Source organism: Acinonyx jubatus, chromosome B1 (assembly GCF_027475565.1).
Source record: "Acinonyx jubatus isolate Ajub_Pintada_27869175 chromosome B1, VMU_Ajub_asm_v1.0, whole genome shotgun sequence".
In the NCBI taxonomy this organism is placed as follows: Eukaryota; Metazoa; Chordata; class Mammalia; order Carnivora; family Felidae; genus Acinonyx; species Acinonyx jubatus.
In genome coordinates, this window is record NC_069382.1 from 147,143,984 (window position 1) to 147,169,413 (window position 25,430).

At 37.7% G+C, this 25,430-nt stretch overlaps 2 protein-coding genes across 8 annotated transcripts in view; one reads left to right on the forward strand and one right to left on the reverse strand.

Moving 5' to 3' along the window:
* The window catches only part of STAP1 (signal transducing adaptor family member 1), a 54,642-nt gene extending 32,507 nt beyond the window's left edge, over nucleotides 1-22,135 (reverse strand). The window contains exons 1-4 of one of the 3 annotated variants that reach the window (XM_053217285.1): nucleotides 21,772-22,135; nucleotides 21,338-21,410; nucleotides 10,182-10,360; nucleotides 1,455-1,526 (exon numbers count right to left, since the gene is read on the reverse strand). In XM_053217285.1, the coding sequence (XP_053073260.1) occupies nucleotides 1,455-1,526; nucleotides 10,182-10,301 (192 nt within the window). In that variant the 5' untranslated portion in view covers nucleotides 10,302-10,360; nucleotides 21,338-21,410; nucleotides 21,772-22,135. The remainder of the gene's footprint in view (nucleotides 1-1,454; nucleotides 1,527-10,181; nucleotides 10,361-21,337; nucleotides 21,411-21,771) is intronic. The other 2 variants (XM_015074506.3, XM_053217284.1) reach the window with 2 other exon arrangements.
* A 139-nt stretch (nucleotides 22,136-22,274) lies between these two features.
* The window catches only part of CENPC (centromere protein C), an 80,313-nt gene continuing 77,157 nt past the window's right edge, over nucleotides 22,275-25,430 (forward strand). For all 5 annotated transcript variants that reach the window (XR_003419612.2, XR_008296290.1, XM_027057695.2 and 2 more), the window contains exon 1: nucleotides 22,275-22,538. Coding sequence is in view for 3 of the 5 variants with exons in the window: in XM_027057695.2 (XP_026913496.1) it covers nucleotides 22,521-22,538 (18 nt within the window). In the remaining 2 variants the exon portion in view is untranslated. The remainder of the gene's footprint in view (nucleotides 22,539-25,430) is intronic.

Below are 25,430 nucleotides of genomic sequence, written 5' to 3' on the forward strand. Positions count from 1 at the left end.
TACTCACTAAGCTGTACTGCCTCATGCCAGGTAGCAAGTGAGCAATAACTATTCACTCACCCACTATGTATACTGTACAAGGGTTAGACCAGGGTCTCTCATAGTCTCACTGACATCAGTAGGAAGTTGGAAGGCACAACAGAGGGATTCATTTTATTAAAATTTATTATGGCATTTGAAAACACCTCCATATGAATCTTACCTGTCCAGAACTCTGGTGAAAGTCATCATTTTAAGTTTGTTTTTGTTTGTTTGTTTTTGCATGTTCTTATTTTTTTCAATCTTTTATTTAAATTCTCATTAGTTAACATATAGTGTAATATTGGAATAGAATTTAGTGATTCGTCACTTACATGTAACACCCAGTGCTCAACACATTTTGTTTGTTTGTTTTTTAAATGATTTCTGGTTAATTTACCACTAATGGCACTAAAATACCTGCAAGGTGGAATACATCACAAAAGCTGCTTTTTCTGTCTCTTTCATTAAATCTGGGCATGTAATAATGATGTTCCAAGAACTGTGGGCTACTGCATCCATGGTACAAAATGTTTGTATTTAAACAAGTTACTAGATCATAAAATCTCCTACAGGTATAGCATTCCATGGTAGGCAAACATTTGACACTAAAACGCTACATTTTATTTGTGGGAAAAATGAAATACACAGTTTTTGATCTTTGGAAAAATTGAAATATAAATCAAGTATTTGATAGGGGCGCCTGGGTGGCTCAGTTGGTTGAGTGTCCGACTTGGGGTCAGGTCATGATCTCACAGTTCGTGGGTTTGAGCCCCACATCCGGCTCTGCTGACAGCTCAGAGCCTGGAGCCTGCTTCAGATTCTGTGTCTCCCTCTCTCTCTGCCCCTCCCCTGCTCACGCTCTGTCTCTCAAAAATAAATAAATGTGAAAATAAAAAAATTAAAAATAAATTATTTGAAATTAATACTAATAAATAAATCTCAGAATCTCTTTATTCTCATGCTTAAGCTCTTAGAAGTCCCTTTAGCAGGTTATGTTTTCGTCTCCCTAGAAAAATTAAATTGTGACATATTTTATGTTATGAGGCTTTGGGGATCATCTAGTTTCTTTCGGATAATAACTGCATGATACAGCAAGATAAAAAACTGGGGAAATTAAGGCTACCCCTTGGCATTAAGCAAGTTGTATCTTGTTACCTAGCTAAAATTTTCACTTTTCAACTAAGTTTCTACCATTGGGATAAGAAAGAAAAAAATGCAAAACTAAAGACACAAGTTTATATCTTCTTCGTAGGTGCCCTGGAAACTTTACCATAGGTCTTATATCTGATAGTATCCACAGATATCAACGTTCTTATTTGAATTGGTTTTACTAGAATATCTTTACTCTTGAGAGACAGAAAAACCCAAATGAATAAAACTATATAACATGTCTATATTGGAAAAAATTGAACCAGTCAAATGTGTTTACTTACTGTTGGACTTTTTTTGTCAGAATAAAAAAAAAGTGTAGTTCCTCTCAACTCTGTCCAGTAATGTTTATACTCCTATGGGAAAGAAAGTAAGAGCATTATTTCATTGGTATATATTCAACTGTTTTCTTGTTACCACTTTTCTTTGTAACTTCCTTAATTGCTGTTTGATATAGGTTTCTTCTTTACCCTGAGATAAATCACCTAACTTATGGCTTAATTTTACATTTAACTCCTTTTTTTTAAAGTTCATTCATTCATTCATTCATTCAGAGAGCAAGGAGCAGCAGAGAGAGGGAGAGAGAGAAAACTCCAAGCAGGCTCTGCACTGTTAGCACAGAGCCCAACATAGGACTTGAGCTCACAAACCCTGAGATCGTGACCTGAGCTGGAACCAAGAGTCGGACTCTTAAACGACTGAGCCACCAGGGCTCCCCTTTACATCTAGGTCTTGATTAAATCTTTCACAAATTTATTTTAGCATAAGGTGTGAGGTAAGGATGTAATTTGATTTGTGTTTAAATAGGTCATTTTTCAAAACTTTCCCCATTGATTTAAGACACTTGACTTTTTATGTAGGCATCAGTGGAAGCCTGCACCTGTAAGAGGAGCCATTTAGGGGTCAAGTTAGGACAAGCATTAAATATCTAGATTCCAGGACAATTGAAAGGATTGAATAAATTGACATATGTAAAGCACTTAGAGTACATGGCTTATAGTGTGGGTCCTATAAATAGAGTATGTTTATATAAATAAAGACAATGGAATAGTTCATAATCATAAAAATAGTTTAACATCAAAGCTAAACATTGAAGTCCGAATTTCATTCATTATTGCTACATTCACATTATTATGGGTTTTATAGAAATACAACTTTTTAGGTTTAAAAAATTTAAATAACCTAGTTTCATTTCACTCAAGTGAAAGTTATTTAAATAAGGGGAACTTACATTCTGTGAAGACTGGCTGTATTACAAAAGAATGACATGGGGGTTTCGAGAATAAAATCCTTCCAAGTGTAAATACTTACCTTCATACCCAGCTCTTTCCAAAAGTATGTTTTTAAAAATTCCAGTTTTATAGACATGTTAATCATTCCTTTAGAGTTTAATAAGCTCAATGTTTATGACATGCTGGATTATCTTGACTTATATTGAAGATTAATGTAAGAGAATTACATGATTTTTTTCTTATGCTTATAAATGTGAAGACACTTTTATATATTATGGCATTTTGTGTCTAATACTGACATACCATTTATCCTTTCTTAGCCCATCAAACTGTTTCTCACCTCTTCAGAACTGATATACTTCTTTTCTCAAATAATGGAAACTCTGTAACCCATCTTGTTTTTATTTGTCTTGGTTCCCACGAAGCTCAAGATTAAATTCATTCTGAATTACAACAATCATCTTTCTCATGTTCTTAGTAGAACTATTTTATCCCTTTTTCTTCATGGCTGATAAAGTGCTATATTAGTTAGCTTTTGTTGTGTAACAAGCCACCCTCAAACTTAGTGGACTAAAATAGCAAATGTTTGCTATTTCCCATTATTCTGTGGCTGGATGATCGTTCTTTGGATATATTTCACTGTGGCTGGTCTAGGGGTGGCCTCACACACTTGCCTGGGGTCCTAGCTGGGAATGCAGAACTGAAATATGTTTTGGTCTTTATCCCCCATTTCCTGGCACAGAGATCCTAAAACCCTTCAAATTTCCTGAATGGTAGGACTGTTTTTGTTACTAGTAATGAGTCACTTTACGTAATACCTGAGTTTATACTAATGAGATGACTTAGGATGGAATGCCTGGATAGCTTCAAGATAGGTCTGGTGGCTAAAAGGACAACTGATTACTGGGTTGGAACTTTCAGCCCTACCCACCAACCTCTAGGAAAAATGGAGGATGGGCTGGGAGATTTAAGTTTCATAAAATTCTTGAACAATGTGATTTGATAAAATTCCTAATTGGTGAACACATTCACATGTTGAGAGGTTGGTACAGCCAAACTCAGTACGGACAGAAGCATGTGTGCTTGGGGCCCTTCCAGATCTTGCCCTATGGACCTCTTGATCTGCCTGTTCATTTGTATCTTTTACCAGAAAATGTAAGTAACGTGGCTTCCTGAGTTCTGTGAGCCAGTCTAATAAATTATAAAGTCTTCAGAGGGAATCATGGCAGCTTTTGATTTATAGTGAGTTGGTCAGAAGTATAGGAGGTCTGGGACTTTCAGTTGGTGACTGAAGTGGAGGGCAGTCTTGTGGGACTGTGCCCTTAACTAAGCGGTGGGGTCTGCACTACATCTGGATAGATAGTGTCAGAATTCAGCTGAATTGTTGAACAGCCAGATGGTGTCCAGAGAGTCAGAGAATTGGTTGTTGGTGTTGGAAAACACTCTACTGAGAAAACCAGAGTCTCACTCCACAGGGTCTTGTCTCCAGTCAGGTAAGCCTATATTTGTTCACATGCTGGCAGAAGGATTCCCAGGAGCAAGAGAAGGCAAACCTAATGTGTGAGGTTTCTAATTTTCTCCCTTTGTCACATTTACCGAAGCATGACCTAGTCCAGATTTCAAGGGGTAGAAAAATAAAGTCAATCTCTTCATGAAAGACCAGAGAAGTCACATTTCAAAAGGGGAATGCATACAGTGAGGCTTGAACAAATTGGTAGTATTACTGTAGCAATCTACTTCAGGGGCAGAGTTGGAATGTGGGACAAGTTTCTTTGTCCAACCCTGTGGTCTTTCCAGTCCATCCTACCTCCTAATTGAGAGCTGGCTATAATGTTACATAAGGAACCTGCTGATACCTCCTGAGTTAAGAACAAATTAACATAGAAAAGACCAATTCAAAGGGGCATAGGATTGAAGAATCAGCCAATGTGTTATTGGCATTGCGATAGCATTTACCTGGTTTCTCTGCCACCTTCTTATGCCCTCCAATCTATCCTGCACAGTACAGCCAGAGTGAATTAAGAGGCAACATGTTCAACTTAGCCCCTTTCTATCCTCTCTCTGCTCAGCGTATTAGGAGAGAGTAGGTGTTCTTTTTCTGGTCCTGCCATGTGGTAAAGGGCCTCCAGGAGGGGTAGGCTTGTGGCTTTTAAACTGAGTTAGTGAGTGACTCAAGGTAGCTCAAGCCTACCTAAATCTGGTATAAAGTGTTAGCATTGTTTTGGCCATAAATCTAAACAACATAGCGATAGATTTTATTAATGATAAAAGTACCTAATTGATCTGTGTGGGATTCCTCTGTCTTAATTTTTAATTGGTTTCAAAATTGGGAGACAGAAAAAAATCCCAACAAATGCATTTAAAAATGTATAGAGCAGGGGAAGAGGGATTAACTGCTAATGGGATTTCTTTTTAGCAGGATGAAAATGTTCTAGAACTAGATAGTGGTGATGTTGAACAACTTTCTGAATATATTAAAAGCACTGAAGTATGATGATGATGATGATGATGATGATGATGGTAATGACCATTGTTTTTCCTGTGTGAGAGTGTACTGCTAGGGGACCAAGAATAGAGGTAGAAACCAGCCTCCTGCTATTGCCTTAGAGAGTTGTTCAAGATTGAATGGAATAATACTGTGTGTAAAGCACATGGGACCTGGGACATAGCAAGTGGACCATAAATGTTAGCCACTTAAAAAAAAAAAAGCATTACCTCATCACTCACATTATTAACAGGTACTTTGCATTTTTCATTATTCATATGTTACTTTTTGAGGATGGAGATTTGTATGTGTGTGTGACAGTGATGTCATCCAAAAATCTCCGAAATAGGTCTCCTTCAATGGGATTATGTATGAGAAGGGGAGGGTATCTTGTGAACCAGAGTAATGAAACCCATTGCCATTCACATATACTATGAAAGGGTGCCTTCATGTTGTCTTCAGTAGAGAAATATAAAACTGCATTGAGAAATTTGGCTTGAAAAGTTGTCAATATATACTGTCTCCATAATCAGGCAGATGTTCTATAAAAACCATGAAAGTGTCTAGCCACTCTGTTGAAAAGTACTTGGATTTTCTCAAGTTTGACTTCTGATTAATAAAACAATTTGATTTGGGGGGACTTTTTTTTTTAATCATATCTCTCTTTTTAAGCCTTTCACATCCCGTTCTACTGGTAAGCCTCTGCCATGCAGGAATCAAGTCGAAGCTACACTATAATTTGGAACTAGGACGGGAGTGAGGGAGAGAGGGAAGATCAGAATGCAGGCAAATTGGTTGGAGAACTTAATGACAGGGTGTGTGGTTTTACTGGAGTATGGCATCTAAGATCAAGTTCAAACTGGAGATTCTATGATTCTTGGAGGAAAAGTAAGCAAGAGGGGCGCCTGGGTGGCGCAGTCGGTTAAGCGTCCGACTTCAGCCAGGTCACAATCTTGCGGTCCGTGAGTTCGAGCCCCGCGTCGGGCTCTGGGCTGATGGCTCAGAGCCTGGAGCCTGTTTCCGATTCTGTGTCTCCCTCTCTCTCTGCCCCTCCCCCATTCATGCTCTGTCTCTCTCTGTCCCAAAAATAAATAAACGTTGAAAAAAAAATTTTTAAAGTAAGCAAGAGAAAACTCTGAAATCAAAGTGTACCACTCTCTTCGTCTTCCAAATTAGATCTATGGGTATTAACCTGCTATATGATAGGAAAACTAAAATCCCTCATTGCCAAAGCTTATTGAGTTCCTTCTATACATACAGGTGACATCCATCTATGCTTCTAAGAAAAATTACAGAGGTGGTTCAGTCAGGAGAGAATGATATGAACTGGGTAGAATTAGTCAGGGAAAAATAAGAGTTTTACTGATAAACATACAGATTCATGGAAAGGATTAAGGAGGGTTTATTAAGCGTGGGGCGGGGGGAAGAAGCAAGAACAAAGGTAGTGAGCTAAGAATAAAGGCAGCCCGGAGGAAAGGTAAGATTACAAATAACGATAGGTCCTGTGAACTTCAACCACAGCCACAACCCTAAGAATAGATCAAACTTATATTCAGTACGCAGAGACCAGTGGGTCACAGTCTTGATTGAGTTTCAGATAAGCTCTTATAAATATACCAGTATAATTCTAAATGAACTAGTGGTGAGGACTAGTCAGAGATACATTATTTTGACACTGATATGGTGACCACATTCTTATGTTCAAGTTAATTAAAAGACATATTATACATATTGTTTTTAAGGCATATCACAGATTGAAGAAACTATGAAATGTTGCCCAAGTTCTATCTCCGATTTTTTTATTAATTTTTTTTAATGTTTATTTATTTTTGAGAGAGAGAGAGAGCACAAGCAGGGAGGGCAGAGGGGGAGACACAGAATCCGAGGCAGGCTCCAGGCTCTGAGTTGTCAGCACAGAGCCTCATGTGGGGCTTGAGCTCATGAACCACGAGATCATAATCTGAGCCGAAGTCTGACGCTTAATTGACGGAGCCACCCAGGCACACCTCTATCTTAATTTCAAACAGTTCCAGAAAAATGAGAATTTTCCCCATTTGCAAAAACTGTGTTTTCATTGGCATCCTGTTGTGGCATTTAATAGAGCTTATTATCAAATAAATCTTCCTGATCAGTCCAAAATTCTCGTGCTGTTGTTTAAGTAAGTCCACATTATCTTTTTCATGAAGATTATGTATTTTTAATGGATTCTTGACCTGGGATCCATGGACTTTCTGGAATTGCATTTAAAATGGTACATGTTGGTACCTTTTCCTAGGGGCAAAAATCCTTAAATTCTTACAAGTCCCCTGTCACAAAAATAGCTAGGAAGCACCTCTAAATGTGTGATCTCCTTACAGACCAGGTTAGTCCTCAGTTATATTTTCTCTAGTTTAAATGTTCTGAATTCCTTCAACAAAGACCCCACTTAACGTTCTGCAGAGTATCCCAACTTCCTCTATCCCATTTTCTTTTAAAGATAACCTTCCATATATCCCTGGCTTTCCTTCACTTTTAAAGGTTCCCAGGCACTTCGCTGCTGCCTAGAAATCCCATTATTTTCCTTAGATTTTTCTCACAGCTTCTATTTTCACTAGTGCTCTAGCTCTATGGCTCTCCTTTGAGCCATATTACCAGTTGACCCTCCAACAATGTAGGGGGTTAGGGTGCTGACCCTCCTGCACAGTCAAAAATTCACATATTACTTTTGACTCCAGAAAAATTTAACTACTAATAGCCCACTGCTGACCAGAAGCCTTGCCAGTAACACAGTCGATTAACACATATTTTGTAAGCTATCTGTATTATATCTCTATCCTTACAATAAAGTAAGCTAGAGAAAAATGTTATTAAGAAAACGATTGGAGAAAAAGACACATATATAGCACTGTACTATATTCATCAAAAAATCCAAGTGTAAGTGGACCCACACTGTTCAAACCCATGTTGTTTAAGGGTCAACCGTACCTACGGATTCAAAACTGATTTTAGTATGTTAATAAGATTATAATAAATAATAAAATGAATGAATATAACCTTTAGTGTAAGCCAGGTATTTTATATGTTATCTTCTTTAATCCTTGAAACCACCCTATAATTAGACAATATTGTTATCCTCTTGCTCTCTTCTCCTTGACATACAAGTGAAAGATGTTGCTATGAATTCGAGTGGAAACAAGTCAATTTCATCAGAAATATTTATATCTATAGTTTATTCTTTCCATTTCAAAGTATGCTTTCTAAGAAAAGGTAGAGTAACAGTCAGGTAAGAGAGTCATCACTCCTTACTGTAGACTAAGCCTCTTGAAGGTAGGATCTTTGTGTTATATTTATATTCTCTGGAACTCAGTAGGATGCTTGATGCATAGGGGACACACTACAAACATTGTTTGAGTGAATAAATTAGTTGAGCACCTGTTGTATTCCAGGCATTGTACTTTAGGTGGCAAGTTGTAGTTTTTCCATTTTATAGTTTGAGAAAATTGAATCTCAAGAAGATAGAGTAAATTCCACAAGATCACAAGCAGTTTAAGTGGCAAAACCATCAGGTAAAGACATGTTTTACTGACTCTAAAATCCTTGTTCTTCCTGCTAACCATCATCAGAAACAGTTATTATAAATACTTCGATGAACATTTAATGAGTAATCAAATTTAAATTACAAATTAGAGGGGTGCCTGGGTGGCTCAGTCAGTTGGGCGTCCAACTTAGGCTCAGGTCAGGATCTCACGGTTGGTGGATTCGAGCCCCATGTCGGGCTCTGTGCTGATAGCTCTGAGCCTGGAGCCTGCTTCAGATTCTGTGTTTCCCTCTCTCTCCGCCCCTCCCCCACTCAAGCTCTGTCTCTGTGTCTCTCAAAATAAATAAACATTAAAAAAAATTTTAATTACAAATTAGAAATTTCTTTTTCCCAATTCCTCTTTCCTGCCAAAGTAATCATGTGGCTAACCTATTGTGACAAGGTAGAATTCACTTTCAAAGCATATAAGAGGGGGGGCACCTGAGTAGCTCAGTCAGTTAAGTGTTCGACTCTTGAGCTTGGCTCAGGTCATGATCTCACAGTTGGTGGGAAAGAGCCCACACTGGGCTCTGCACTGACAGTGTGGAGTCTGCTTGGTATTCTCTTGCTCTCTCTTTGCTCCTCTCTCACACATGCTTGTGTAGGCTCTCTCTCTCTCTCAAAAATAAATAAACTTAAAAAAATGAAAATGAAAAAAAGAAAAAGATGCAAAAAATAAAAGCATGTAGGAGGAACCAAAAAATATTCTAATATAACTGACAAATTTATTAATACATGTTTAACACCTCTAACAGAATATAAACTACCATGTCTTTACAAAAACCTCGAATGTGCTATTGTAGATATTTTCACAATTTTTCCGTTAATAAATCTTAAGAAAACATATCTTATTATCATTATTAAACATTTCTGATGACATTTCTTGAAACAATTAACTTTTTGCTACTTTGTTACTTTTAAAATTTCATAAAATTTGACCCAGCTTAATGATTTCTTTTTTAATTAGTAACAGACATTTTCATGTTTATTTCTCTCATTAACTTCAAATTATCCATAACTGGTATTTTCAAAGCACTGATTTTAACTTATTTAATTATAATTTTTCATTTTTACATTTTAAAACATATGAACTGCTTTTTGAGTTTTGTTAGAATGAATGTATTTATATATCTTAGTGTACATATTACATACACTGCAACCTACATATTGTCTTTTCAAGTCACTATCTTCATGTTTTTAGAATACACAACTATATTTAATGTTAAACAATATCAATTTTAGCATTTTCATAATTTATTTTTACAAAAGTTTACTATTAAAAAATAATTTTACCATTATTTGTAAACTTCAAACAACTAAGAGGAAGAGCAAAAGTTTTCATTTCAATCATAATATTTTGTATTAAGTGATACAAGTCATTGTGGAAGCATACTAGTAAATAGAAAAAAATATCAAACATTTTATCTTCCAAGCTGAAATCTTCTGTTATGTTTACATAAATTCTTTGGAAATGTAGCTTATTCAATTTTTTTTACATTGGTGACTTAACATTAGAATGTTATATTATTATATATAATACATACATATATACCTGAATGTGCTTAAGCCACACATTGTCTTTATAATTATGCAAAATTGGCATCATATTTCTGAGCTCAGGGAAGAGGGCTTAATCACAACAAAAACAAGGTGGCACTTGTCACATCACATCACCATGAAACAAATTTTATATTAAGGCAGAAGCTGCTAGTTGCAACGTTATCATCTATGGACTTACCTGGCATTCTGACCTCTTGACTAACAAAAAACCTTCAAAGTACAAAGGTAGAGCAGTAATCTTTAACCTTTCTTGGAAGATCCTGCGAGGAGCTGGTTTTGGGGGCTTCTTATCCATCATACCCTCTTGGTGTGTGGTTTGATTTCAACTATATCCAGTCTCAAACAAAATGAGATCTCCTTTGTGTGAGAGGAAAAAGCAACTGTTCAAAGAGGAAGTCCCAACTCGATATTTAACCACCAACAGTACACACATACACACACACACACACACACATTTTTTTCCTTTACTTTTTGTGAGGTGAGAAAGAACAGGCATAGACCAACTTTGAAAGGGCGATCTCTATGCAAATTTAGAATTACTGAGGATTACAGTAGCAAAATAAATAGAAGATTAATATCACCAGGGGATGAAAAGAACCGATGTGGAGGTTATAAACTTTGGAGGAGTCATCAAGGTCACATTTGTTTTCTTCCACCTTCTTTTATTTATTGCTTTCCATCTTTACCCCCACAATATATGACTTGAATTACCTTGACTCCATTAAAAATTACTTTATAGGATAATTTTATTAGTACTATTTCTGTTGTAAATCTTTTAAGACTGAGCTTTGCTTACATTTTTTTAAAGATTGGAGTTCCTTATCCCATGCCTATTTTGATGATCCACTAAATATAAACCACATGGCAACATGGGATTTTTTTTACTTTTCTGTCAGTAAGAATTTTGAGTTCATGGGTTACCAGTTGGCAAAATATGTCTGGCAGAGAAAGCTGTAATACTTCAAAATTTTAATTTGTTCTTTTATGCTTTCTGAGCTGTGGATCACTGATGCGAAGATGCATAGATGGGGTCTCTACGGTTATCTAGTAAGATTTAGAAAGCTACTTTGGGGCCCAAATGCATTCAGTAGTTGTACGTGGGAAACGGTCCTTTAGAGACTGGATTTGGCCGAGCACTGTGCAAGGAATGATGGGGGAAGGAAACACTGGAAGGAATCATGGCATGTTTTGCAGGGATCCTGAGAAGTTCCACCATTTCTTATTTCATCCTCTGCATTTCAGAATTACCATGGATTTAGTATAGCCAAGGCCTGAGCATTCTCCCCAGTGAGACCAGCTGATTCTTAGAAATCAAAATAAGGTAGGACTCTCGAGTCTGATCCTCCTTTCCTAATGGAGACATCACATGGTTTTCCCCACCAGTATGGGTTCCATTGGATCTGCAGCTGTAGATATGTGCAGCCAAATTGTCTACAAAGTGAGGTACAGCAATATAGACTAATTATCAGTTAACCAGAGGAAAGTGTTTAATTAATCATCCAAAATAAAAACAGTTTGAGACAGATATTGGGAGTTGAAGATTCAAAATCACTCCCTTGCTTATATATATATCTTTTTACGTTTATTTATTTATTTTTTTTATTTTGAGAGAGAGAGAGAGAGAGAGAGAGTGAGAGAGAGATATAGCATGAGCAGGGGAGGAGCAGAGAGAGAGGGAGAGAGAGAATCCCAAGCAGGATTCTCTGAGCCAAAATCAAGAGTTGGATGCTTAACCTACTGAGCTACCCAGGCGTCTCTCCTCTGCTTTTATATTAAATCGAGACCTCCTTCCTATTATTACTCAAACCTTCCAGTGATAAAATACAAGTCCTGCTTTTTTTTTTTTTTTTTTGAGGTAAAACCACACTACTTTTCAGTTTCAGTATAATTGGAAAATGAATGACAAGGGAAAACCTCCTGATTTGATAAGTGACCTAATCCACCTTTTTGGCAACTGGTAGCTGGTGTAACACAGGCAGGAAATGAAAGGAGAGATGAGAACAGAAAATGGAAAGAAGGGGAGGGAGATAGGACGCTGTGAAACAGCCATGGTTGGAATATGAGAAAAGTAGTCACTGGCATTGTGGCCAGGGAGAAAAGAATGCTTCTAGAAAAATGTAAGCATAGGAATATTTCTGAGAAATAATCATCTAGTTAACTATGTCTTTCTTACCTACCTTATGAAAAAAATACGCAAAACTAAAGAAAAACCAGCTTATCAGCCTCTGGAAGTTGCTTTGGTTTGCTGATTTGCAAGTCACATTAATTGTTAATATACCAATGTTCAAATGATGTCTCCTTAAAAAAACAAACAAACAAAAAAAAACTACAAGATGCAAACATCCTGAAACGTTATTAGCCAGTTAGACCTGCTCACAGTTTCCAACTGCGTCATGACAATGGAAATCCTCTTATAGAGATCTCAAATTTTAGGTGGTGAATAATGAGTAGCCAGTTTTGCTACTCACCAGCTGAGCCCTTGAGCAAACCCTTTAACTTATCTAGGATCACAACTTCCTCCCTCGTCTCAAGAGCTACAGTAGGTTCCTCAGAAGTCTCCTACTTTTCACACTTTTTCTTCTCTAATTCATTTAAAATGACATCTAATCAAGTCACTCCCCAGCTTAAAACATTTTGATAGATTCTCATTGCTTTTGAGCACTCTTTCATTTTTTTTCAGTCAACACTAAATATTGAGCACCAATAATGTGCTCAAGCATAGAATACAAGATCCTTCATAACAGGGCCCTTAAATTGAAACTCCGTAAAAAAAAACCTCTCTCCTCTAATAACTTTGGTTAATCCCAATGCTCGATACCTCATGGTCTTTCGCATCTCCTCATACCTTTCGAACTACTGTATATCTTGTTTGGGTGCCCTTCGTTCTTCTTAAAATGACAACTTCCTGCCTACCCTTCAAGACCTCAGTTGAATATATCCTTGTCTGTGAAGATTTCCTGATTTCCTGAAGCCTTCCCCATCTCCAAGGAGAAATTTTATTGCTTTCACCCTGCATTCCACAGCATCTTACAGATATTTTATTACAGTATTTGGCCTACTGTATATTAGTTATTAGTATACATTCTGTATCAACAGGAAACTAAGTTTTTCAAATACAGGGATTGTGTTGAAGTTGATAGGTAGTAGATTGCAGTAACCATTGATTAAATGACTAACTTCCGACTGGAAAATACAGTTCTAATTTGGGAGCTCTTAGCCTCTGCTGTGACAGAAGCTTCTTTTTTTCTGATATATGTGACCATTGGTTGACGCAGGTTCTTTTGTTGCTGTGTAGAACAATCACGTTACTGTCAAACTGCTGGACACAGCCATCAACAGCTCTGTGAACAGGAGTTTGTTATACATTAGATACATGGCTACAAATTAAACAGTTTTGAATGAAGTATAAGATTAACTCATATAAAATCAAAATCTCAGTGCTCTTTTGAGTCATCCATGTTATAATGCAATTCAAATGAATACACATTTTTATGAAAGTTAAGGCTCTCTAAAGTACTTTACTATCCACTTATTAGAAATGATTCAATCAATCACTCTGTATTAGAGCCTCCAACCTGTCTCCTGTATTTCCCAATTTCTGATCTTTGTTTCACATAATGTTTATTGATGGTTTATTGCCATTTCAATCACAACTCATTGTAGTAAATTTTGAAGATGTTTGAATACATTTATGTTTACAATCCATAACTGAAGAATACAGCTTTAATTTTAATGACTGGCTTACTTTGTGGCATAATGAGTCATAATTACTCAAAAAAAAATTCTACTAGGTGTTTTGGGACAGAAAAAAAAGGCAAGGAATCACTGTTGTAGAAGTGATATACGTAGCTCTGTCAGAGTGGTTTAATTTGCTGATGTGATTTTTAGTACAAAGAGTTGCATCTACGATGATAAAAGTCTTTCTAGTTAAATGTTCTCACTATTTTTTAGTGTAGGGTATTATTTATATTAGTGAGAAATGTTTCTTGTATGTCACATAGATACAGGTTTCTAAATGAGATAAATCATTGCATAATAGTAGCTGTAATAGAAACTGAAAATTCCAGATAGGGTGATAGTTTGGGTGGTAGAGCAATAATGAATTTAGTTTTAGCCATATCAAGCTCAATACAAAGAAAGTTTAAGTCTACATTTTTCTTCCTCTTTGCTTCATTTAAAATCCACTAAAAAGCCAAAAAACAAAAAAAACAAAAAACCCCACTACTGCCGCTTTCTGGGATAAGGTAGGTTAGTGCGCAGTATCCATTCCAGCCCCTTCCAGTGTGCCATTATTATTACTTTTTAATGTTTATTTATTTTTGAGAAAGAGAGAGAGAGAAAAAGAGAGAAAGTGTGCACGCATGTGCATGGGGGAGGGGCAGACAGAGAGGGAGACAGAATCTGAAGCAGAAGAGAATCTGAATATATCAGCACAAAACCCAACATGGGGTTCAGGCCCACGAACTGGGGAACCGTGGAATCATGACCTGAGCTGGGTCGGATGCTCAACCTACTGAGCCACCCAGGCACTCCCGTATGCCATTCTTTACTGCAGAGGCTGAAAAGCTAAAAACTACATATCCAGACCTTTTTTTTGGAGCTGGAGTTGGGTAGCAAGGTAGATGGAAACAGAATTTATTCTTGATTTGCTGTTCCCCTAGGCTGAAGCATGGTCTATAGGCTTCTAATTTTTTGTGTGGCAATACTATCAGAAGTCTCAGAAGTTGATCACTAGTTTCATGGGTGGTGATAGTCAAAGCATGGAATGTCAATTTTCTGGTACCTGTCACGATGAATATGATGTGTTTCTGGAGCCAGCAGCAACAAGGAGGCTTCCTGTTCATGGAGACTTCTTATTCGTTGTGGCTTCCTAGACATGGCATTTTTGTAACAGAAGTGACTTCCTAATTGTGCAGTGTCAGTATGGTTCTGGAGATTCCAGCACCAGCATTAGCTTCTCAGCTTTTCAGTTTGCTTCCTGATTATACATACAACAGCTGGCTCTTGGTGTTCAGTTCTGCAGTGTGTCTTTAGAAATCATTCCTGAAAGCCCTGAATATGTTATTTCTCCTTCCATCCCAACAATTCTATAAACCAATAATGCATACTAGTAGATCCCGTTTTTGCCTAAAGTAGCTATTACGAGTTCTATTCTATAGAACTGACCCCTGATCAATATAGTTCTGCACTGTCTACAGGAAGAAGTGAAAATTTATGCTAACATTGAAGGTGTTCGTAATCTAGTTCATTTTGCAAACATGAACACTCTACAATATCTGACAGATTTTCTGTCAATAGCACAGCATTTCCTTTTTTAAAATATTTTTTATTTTTTTAATGTTTATTTTTATTTTTAATGTTTTTAAATTTATTTTTGAGAGAGAGAGAGAGAGAGAGAGAGAGAGCGAGCAGGGGAGGGGCAGAGAGAGAGGGAGACACAGAAACCAAAGCAGGTTCCAGATTCTGAGCTGTCAGCAGAGCCCAGCACAGAGCCCAACGCAGGGCCCTAAGCCACAAACCATGAGATCATGACCTTAGCTGAAGTCGGATGCTCAACCGACTCAGCCACCCAAGTGCCCCTATTTATTTATAAAATAATAATTTTTTTTGAGAGATAAAGCACATGCGGGGGAGGGGCTGAGAAAGAGGGAAATAGAATCCCAGTGCTGCCCAGTCTGGTTAGAACCAGACTTAGGAATCAAACACACAAACTGTGAGATTATGACCTTTTTGCTTTGTGTCTTTGTTTGCAGTTTATTTTCCTACTTCTTTCACCCTTTCCCACTGTTAGGTATGGCCTACAAGCTATAGTTTGGGCACTTTATTGTTTATGAATTTCTATAGGCGCTTAAATTTACGAACATCTCATATAGCATGCTTTATAAATACTTAAAATAACTTCTTAATTTTTCCTAATAAATGGAAAACTTACTTATATAAGTTCTAGAAAAAAACAAGTCTTCAGGCATAAATTAAAAAAATGAAAATTACATGTTCGTCCACCATCCACCATTAGCACGGTTTGGATGGGTACCATCACCTTTTTGGCACTTTTTCTCTATTTGTGTATATTTACATAATCAGATAAGTACATGATATTTGATAAACTACATTTTTTCATATAACTTATCTGGAGCATATATCTGTGTCAATAACTACTAATGTTTATTATTTAATTTTTTGCCTAGTACCACTAAAGTAATTTAAGTCTTTGCAAGGTTAAATTATAATGCAGAAAGTATTAAACTTTTGAAAATCTAATTGTACTTTTTGAAAGTTTTTTTTTAAAATGTTTGTTTTATTTTTGACAGAGAAAGAGAGAGAGAGAGCACACAGGGGAGGGCAGCGAGAGAGGAAGATACAGAGGACCTGAAGTAGGCTTTGTGCTGAGCTGGAGAGCCCGACGTGGGGCTTGAACTCATGAGCTGTGAGTTCATGACCTGACCCAAAGTCGGACGCTTAATGGACTGAGTCACTCAAGAGCCCCTATTTCTTTCTTTAAAAAAAATTTTTTTTAAATGTTTATTTATTTTTGAGAGAGAGAGAGAGAGAGAGAGAGAGGCAGACTGCGAACAGGGGAGGGGCAGAGAGAGAGATGGAGACACAGAATCTGAAGCAGGCTCCAGGCTCTGAGCTGTCAGCACAGAGCCGGTCGTGGGGCTTGAACTCATCAACTGTGAGATTATGACCTAAGCCAAAATCTGACGCTTAACCGACTGAGCCACCGAGGCACCCCTAAATATGTTTTAAATGACAAAAGCTAATTTTTCAGAATTATGCTGACTAGAAGTAAACTACAGGCTACAGAATGGAGATCCAGAGAATAGTGTATTTGTTGTGTTCTTTTTATTTATTAAAAAAAATTTTTTATAAGGAAACTCTACCAGCAGTGTGGGGTTCAAACTCAGAACTCTGAGATCAAGAGTCACATGCTCTACCTACTGACTCAGTCGCCCCTGTTGTGTTCTTGGGAAGAGAAACAATGTATATATATATATAATAGAATTCAACAGCAACTATGAATCAAACACTTGGCACAGAGGTAACTGTAAAGATTTTTATGTAGCACTCAATTAAGAACTCATGGGGACTTTTAACCCATTGTATAAAATTGTTTTCGTGAACGTTGCTGCCACCTACCTGCATACTGCAAACACACTTTATAATTTGGCAATTAGAATCTTAGCCTATTTAGTAGAGAAAAGGCTACTTAAAGTGAGTGTACTTAACACATGGAACAACATTTGACAGTAAAGAATTTTAAAAATTTAAATGTTATATTAAAAAGTAAACTCCAAAATTATATAAATAAGTTTATTTCACTTTAGCAAATTAAGTTATTATTGAAATGTTTATAATTTTTACAAATTGATTTTTGTAGTGTAATTTTTTCTGACAAAATTATCCTACAGTAAATTGCTAATATTTTCACTTTTGACTTTTGTGTGAGGAATAAGCTTAGGAATCCCCCGGGCTTGCCAATGGGTTAACAAGGCAATAAAGAAGTACAAAGCCATAGGATGCTAACACCCGAGTTTGGGTAAACAAACAAGGCAACCAAGAATAGGGAGGTGCAAAGGCACCCAGTACATCGGTATATGAAAAAAACAAGATTAGATATGCAGGGCGGAAGCACCCCCAATTTAGTGCTATAGCAGAAAGCTGCTTTCACAGGAAGGAAGGACCAAGTTAGGTAAACAGGTAAATTGGGCTATAGACCACTGCGCTGGAGATGAAGCAGCCCAGAGCAGAGATGATTATTAAAAAAAAGGTGCCTTGCTGGGGCGCCTGGGTGGCGCAGTCGGTTAAGCGTCCGACTTCAGCCAGGTCACGATCTCGCGGTCCGTGAGTTCGAGCCCCGCGTCAGGCTCTGGGCTGATGGCTCGGAGACTGGAGCCTGTTTCCGATTCTGTGTCTCCCTCTCTCTCTGCCCCTCCCCCGTTCATGCTCTGTCTCTCTCTGTCCCAAAAATAAACGTTAAAAAAAAAAAATTAAAAAAAAAAAAAGGTGCCTTGTTAACCCTGAGGTCACGTGTCCTATCTGTCTCCTCCCCTAGACTAGCTAAGATAAACAGAGGTGGTGCCTCATGTCCCCTGTAAATAACTTTCTGCCCGACTGCCGGCATCAGGATTTTGCTTTGTATTAACCCAAACCCCTAACCCTGAATATCTTCAAGACCTCCTTTCCCTCATGTTCATAAGTTAATGTGCACAGATTCATTGTCTCTTTGTGCACATCCATCACCATGTTTGTAAGCCTTCTGATCCTAAAAAAAACGGGGCAAGGACCCTTATTTGGGTCTCTTGTCTTTTCCTGGACATTAGCCATCTCTCATTTTTCATCCTGCATCCTGCTCTTTTGCTGGCCAAAAGAGAGCTTTAGAGTTAGAGTCTATGACACTTTGGCATAATAATTTTTTTGCAAAAATTTTGAGAACTTCAGTAATTTTATTAATGCCACTTTGCCCTATCATTTTAGTATGAAAAGTTTCCAACATACAGAGAAGCTTAAAGAGCAGTATTTTTATTTTTTAAAGTTTATTTATTTTGTATGTGTTTGTGTGCGTGTGTGTGTGTGAGAGAGAGAGACAGAGAGAGAGAGAAAATGCAAGTGGGGCAGGGGTAATAGAGAGAGGGAGAGAGAATCCCAAGCAGGTTCTGCACTGTCAGCATGGAGCCCGATGTTGGGCTCAAACTCATGAACCATGAGATCATGACCTGAGCCGAAATTGGACACTTAGTGGACTGAGCCACCTAGGCATCCCTGAAAGAGCAGAATAAACACCTACACATCTACCATGTAGTTCCAATAATTGTTAGTGTTTTGCCAGATTTGCTGTAACTATATCTTTTTTTTTAACAACCATTTCAAAGTACTTACAAACATCACGTTTTACCCCTTAATACTTCATATGTATATCCTTATCCTAAAAGAATAGGACATTTTCCTACATCAACACAGTAGCATTATAATATCTAAGAAAATTTTACATTTCCCTGTCATTTAATAATTACTTTAGTTTTCCATTGCTTAATGCTCTTTATGGCTTCGTTTTGAATCACAGTCTGACCCTAATTCACACACTGCATTTGGTTATCTCTCTCTCTCTATTGGTCTGATCCCCTGTGCTCGCACAGATGAATCAGAAGTGCCAGAGGTGGGGTGGCTCAGTTGGTTGAGCATAGATTTAGGCCATGATTTCACAGTTCATGGGTCAGCGTGAAGCGTGCTTTGGAACCTCTGTCCCCCTGTCTCTTTGTACCTCCCCTCACAAGCTCACATGCTCTTTTTCAAAAATAACTGAACATTTAGAAGAAGAAGAAGAAGAAGAAGAAGAAGAAGAAGAAGAAGAAGAAGAAGAAAGAAAGGGAAAAAGAAAGTGCCAGAGGTGACCTCAGCTTCATTATAATGTTAAAATCCCTTCTGAATATTCATCCCAAGGACTAATAAAAGGAGCCTGCTTTCCCCTCTTTGGAGAGACACTGTTTTGGAAATTGTTCCCTGTGATCTCCTTGTTTGTACAAATAGTTGACCTTGTGAGGCAACTCCACCTGGTGTAGTCTGCCTGTAAGTCACCAAGGAGTGGGTCCACTTTGGTTTGGTAACACTCTCACGTCCAGTTCATTGACGTATAATATATAGTATTGACGTATAATATATAGTGAATAACACTCTTCAAGTCCAGTTCATTGACGTATAATATATAGCAAAAGTCATCCTTTCTTTAGGAGCATAGTTCTGAGAGTTTTGACAAAAACATAAGAGTATCATATTGAAGACATAGACTATTTCCAGCATCATAAAATGTTCCCTCCTTGGCCTTTGTTGTCAGCATCTTCTACCCCCAACTTCATCTGCTGGCAACTATTGGTTTCATTTCTATGTGTATAATTTCATGAAGTTACATTTATGTAATCATATAGCAGGTTGCCTTTGATGTCTGGCTTCTCTTACCTAGCTTTTAAGATTCATCTAAGTTGTTGCATGTATCAGTAGTTTGTTTTTATTTCTGAGGAATATTCTGTCATATGGATGAACTACACTTTATAAATATGTACATATTACATTTACATGTACATAAATTACATTTAATATGTAAATGATGGACATATTACCAGTTTGAGTTTATTATAAATTAAGGAACAATTTAAATTTTAATAGCAATTGTGTTACAATTCCTAGAGCAAGTTCATTTAGAGTGTAATTTTTAAGGTCTAAAATATTCTTTAAACTAGTTTTAACCAATTTTAAACTATCTGCATAAAATCCTAAGCAACTAAAAGTTTCTAGTACCCTCTTAAGTTCAGTTTCTGTAAACTTTATTTCCCATATACACATCAAATACACATAATTCCATAGATACACACACACACACACACACACACACACACCCACACACTCTCCTCACCTAGGTTATGTAGCTGGAATGGAAAACTTCAAGATTTATCCAGTTACCATGGAAGTTCATAAAGAGAGATCTGAATGTATTTGGGGGGGTGCGCAGGGGGCCTATAATGACAAACCTAGGTTTTATAAACATTAGTCCATCAACTAGCAATCCTATTTTAGGATGCCAAAACCATTGTGGGGCTATAAATAGTAGGACAGATGCAGAGGGAACTGAAAAGTTTGCTTGGGGATGGTGGAGTTTCCATAACTTTTGGTTTTCATAAAGTGTTGCTCCATTTTCTCTGTAGTTATTACCAATACCCTTTGTGCCCTGCATTCGATACCAGCATGTCACTGCATTTCAAGTTTCACAAAATACCTCTGAGAGTTACTGTTTCCAGTGGAAACAGGGAATATCATTTTAGATGTGGAAATTTACATTGGTGATTGAGCTTGGTAAAATTTCTCACTGAGAAATAAAGAGTGTAGTGATTAAGTGCTCAGTTCTGGAATCAGAATACCAGGGTTCACCCCCAGTTCTGCCATTTAATGGTAGTGTGATTATGGGGCAGTTACTTAAACACTATCCCAGTTCTGTTGTCTGTAAGATGGGGATACTAGCTGTCTTCTTTTAACAGGAATGTTTTAAGAATAAATAAGTTAGTGCATGGAGAGCATTTAGAAAAAAAAAACAGTATATAGTGTGTACGGAATAAATGATAGTTTTTTTATTATAATGTATTCCAAATATGACATCAAATTATATAATGTAGTCTGATTGGCAAAACCCTATAATAAAACCAATCATTATTTATTGAATTCTTACTATGTTCCAGGCATTTCACCTAGATATTAAAATGAATTAACCCAATTTCTCAGCAACTTTAATATTATTCCCATTTTACAGACAAGAGACTTGAGACACAGATAGTTTAATCAACTTACCCATTATGACAGAATTCTTGGGAGTAGAATGGAACCCAGTCTGATTGTAGAGTTAATATATAGTACCTCTTCCCTACCCAAAATAAACAAACCATAGGTGATAACATTTGTTAAATCATTACATGTTTAAAAAGTTTATTAGTTCAACTCTTGATTAATGAATTTATTCAATAAGTAGTGTATTTTATGATTAAAATTCCTGTGCAAATTTTTATTAAATTACAAAAATAGAACACAAGTTTCATAGCATCATAAAATGGTCAAGTCTTCAGAGCATCTATAAGCTCTCCTATTATATAATTATATAAATAAGGAAACACCCGGAATAGTGCCACAATTTTATTCTAGATGATACAGCTAGTCGCTGAGTATATTTCAAGACTACTGATTTAGGTCTCCTTTCAGGACATTATACTTAAATGACATATATTTACCTAAGTCACTTTGTTGGCAATGCTTCATGAAAATATTACCCACATATTTGAAAGAAGAATACATCGTTATCATCATCGTTACATTGTTATTACTTTCAGAGGTGATGCATAGATGGACTCGGTGTGGAGGACGAGCCCGCACAATGAACTATTTCTTTTCAAACGATTTCTGCAATTTTTACCTTTATCCTTCCAAGTATTATTTTTTACCCTGTAATAGAACCGCTGACAAGTTTTACACCCGTCTCAAGAATAAAGGCTGTTCTCGAGACGGTGCCTGCTCAGAGCAGCTTTACGGAAACCCCCAGCTTTACGTTCAATCCTCCGATTACCTAGCCAGCAAAAGAGGAGAAAACAGTTAGAGAAAGGGAGGGCGGGGCTATGGGAAAGATGGGGCGGGGCTGCGGCGGGCCCTGCGAGGGGCGGGACTGTTGGAGTGTCCAATGTGAGGGCGGGCCTTTAACGGCTTTCTGTACGGTTGAGCGGTTCGTTTTGCGCATGTGCAGACCGTTTCAAACCGCGGAGACCGCTGGGTGCTCCGGAAGGGCCGAGCCAATGGGTGAAGAGCGTCGGTAGCGCGCTTACTAGCTCGCAGTTCCTTCAGTTTTGCCACCTCCCACGTCAGGGGCGCTCCTGGGGTGCCGCCTAACTGCTCCTCCCGCGACTCTGTCTGTGCCGGGCTTCTTGGAGTCACGGCCCGCGAGGGCTTGCGTGCCAGACCCCCGGCGCGGGTGGGGCCGGGTCGGAAAATGGCTGCGACGGGTTTGGTAAGTGCAGGCTCCTGCCGCTTCTGCGTATGGGAGCTCGGCCGCCCCTGGCACCTGCGCTCGGGGCGGGAGAGAATGAAATGTTTTACTGTGGCTTCTTGGAGATTTCAGTGGAAAAGCCCGCCAAGTTTTTGAGATCAGAGCTGATCGTGTGCTGATAGCCAGGAGTTAACTTCCTTGTATTGTTTCCCCACAGGTTTCTTTTAGTTTTGGTTGTGATGGCATCTGTCTCTTCAGAGAATCTTGTGATTGCTACTGTTTTGGTCTAACTTTGGTTTCTAGTCCTCCAAATAATTTTCTGTCTATAGAAGTTTTGAAACGCCTACAACGTGTGGACTTGCTGGTCTGCAGAAGCATATTATTTGTGGAGTGCTTGTTACTGGTAAAGTTTTCTGAAAGGCAGGTGTTAGTTAAAAAGTGCTTAAGGTATGAATGCCCAAGGGGGCGGGAACTAATTTTTTGTTTCCGTGTTATTGGACTCCCTTGGTATTCAGTATTCTGTATATCACACTTTGCTTATAGTTACTATATATTGTACAACCCATGTCGGCCCCTGCCCTAAACGTGTGTTTTCTACTTTATCTCTCTTTTTAAGAAAATCTTCACCAATGATATCCCACTTATATAAAGTTATAAAGTAATGCTTGCTTGCATAAGATGTGTAAAAAATACTGTAGAGCGTCCTTTTAGTGTGAGCACATACATTGTTTATATTATATAGAATTAGACAGAAATAAAGCCATTCTCGTTGTAGGAAGAGGAGGGGAATAAAATTTACCTAATGCCCACGGTTCTTTTTTTTAAAGAGTTTATTTTTTTAGAGCAGTCTTAGGTTCTTAGCAAAAGTAAGAGGAAGGTACAGGGATTTTCCATATACCCCCTTACTCCCACACCTGCATAGCTACCCCTGTTGTTAGGATCCCCCACCAGAATGATGTATTTATTACAGTTGTTGAACCGCATTCACCCATCATTATTGCCCGAAGTCCATAATTTATACTAAGTCTGACTCTTGGTGTTGTACATTCTGTGTGTTTGGACAAAAGTCTAATGACACGTAGCCATCCTTGTGGTATCATCGAGTGTTTTTACTACCCTACATATCCTCTGTGTTCTATTTCTCCCTCCTTCCCCACTGAACTCTGGTAACCACTGATCTTTTTACCATCTCGATAGTTTTGCTTTTTTCCAGAATGTCATATAGTTGAAATCATACATACATAGCCTTTTCAGATTGACTTGTTTCATTTAGAATGACGCGTTTAAGATTTTTTCATGTCTTTTCATGGCTTGGTAGTTCATTTCTTTTTGGTGCTCAATGATATGCTATCGTCTGGATGTACCACACTTTATCCATTTACCTAGTGAAGGACATCTTGTTGCTTTCAAGTTTTGGCAGTTATAAAATTGCTATAAACATCTGTGCAGATTGTTGTGTGGACATAAGTTTTCAACTCCTTTGGGTAAATAACAAGCAATATGATTGCTAAGTCATGGTGAGAGTCTGTTTACTTTTGTAAAAACCACCAAATCTGCCTTCCAAAATGACTGTACCATTTATATTAAAAAATAAATGAGAGTTGGGGCACCTGGGTGGCTCGGTTAACCGCCTGACTTCAGCTCAGGTCATGATCTCACAGTCTGTGAGTTCAAGCCCCGCATCGGGCTCTGTGCTGACAGCTTGGAGCCTGGAGCCTGCTTCGGACATGTGTCTCCCTCTCTCTCTGCCTCTCCCCTGCTCATGCTCTTTCTCTCTCGCTCTCAAAAATAAACAAACATTAAAAAAAATAAAAAAAAATAAATGAGAGTTTTCTGTTGTGCCATATCCTTACCAGCATTTGGAATTGTCAGTGTTCCAGTTTTTGGTCATTCTAATAGGTATAGTGGTATCTCATTGTGGCTTTTAATTTGCTTTTTCCTGATGATATGTGATGTGGAGCATCTTTTCATATGCTTTTTTGCCATCTGTACATCTTATCTGAGGTATAAGGTCTTTGGCCCATTTAGTTTTTAATTGGGTTGTTTATTTTCTTATTGTTGAGTTTTAAACATTCTTTGCATATTTTGGATAATAGTCGTTTTCAGATGTACCTTTTGCAGATATTTTTTTCTAGCCTGTAGCTTGTCCGCTCATTCTCATTTTTGTTTGTTTGTTTTAAACCATATATTTTAGTTGGGTCAGATGGCAAGAATTCATTCTTTTTCGTTGCTGAGTAGTATTCCATTGTGTATATATACCACATCTTCTTTATCCATTCATCAGTCAATGGACATTTGGGCTCTTTCCATAATTTGGCTATTGTTGAAAACACTGCTATAAACATTGAGGTGCAGGTGCCCCTTCGAATCAGCACTCCTGCATCCTTTGGATAAATTTCTAGTAGTGCAATTTCTGGGTTGTAGGGTAGTTCTATTTTTAATATTTTGAGAAATCTCGTACTGTTTTCCAGAGTGGCTGTGCCAGTTTGCATTTCCACCAACCATGCAAAAGGTTTCCCGTTTCTCCACATCCTCGCCAACATCTGTTGTTTGCTGAGTTGTTAATTTTAGCCACTCTGACCGGTGTAAGGTGGTATCTAAATGTCGTTTTAATTTGTATTTCCCCGGTAATGAGTGGTGTTGAGCATCTTTTCATGTGTCTGTTAGCCATTTGGATGTCTTTGGAAAAGTGTCTATTCCTGTCTTCTGCCCATTTCTTCACTGGATTATTTGTTTTTTGGGTATTGAGTTTGGTGAATTCTTCATACATTTTGGATACGAACCCTTTATCAGATACACCATTTGCAAATATCTTTTCCCATTCCATTGTTTGCCTTTAGTTTTGTTGATTGTTTCCTTTACTGTGCAGAAGCTTTTTAGCTTGATGAGGTCTCAATGGTTCATTTTTGTTTT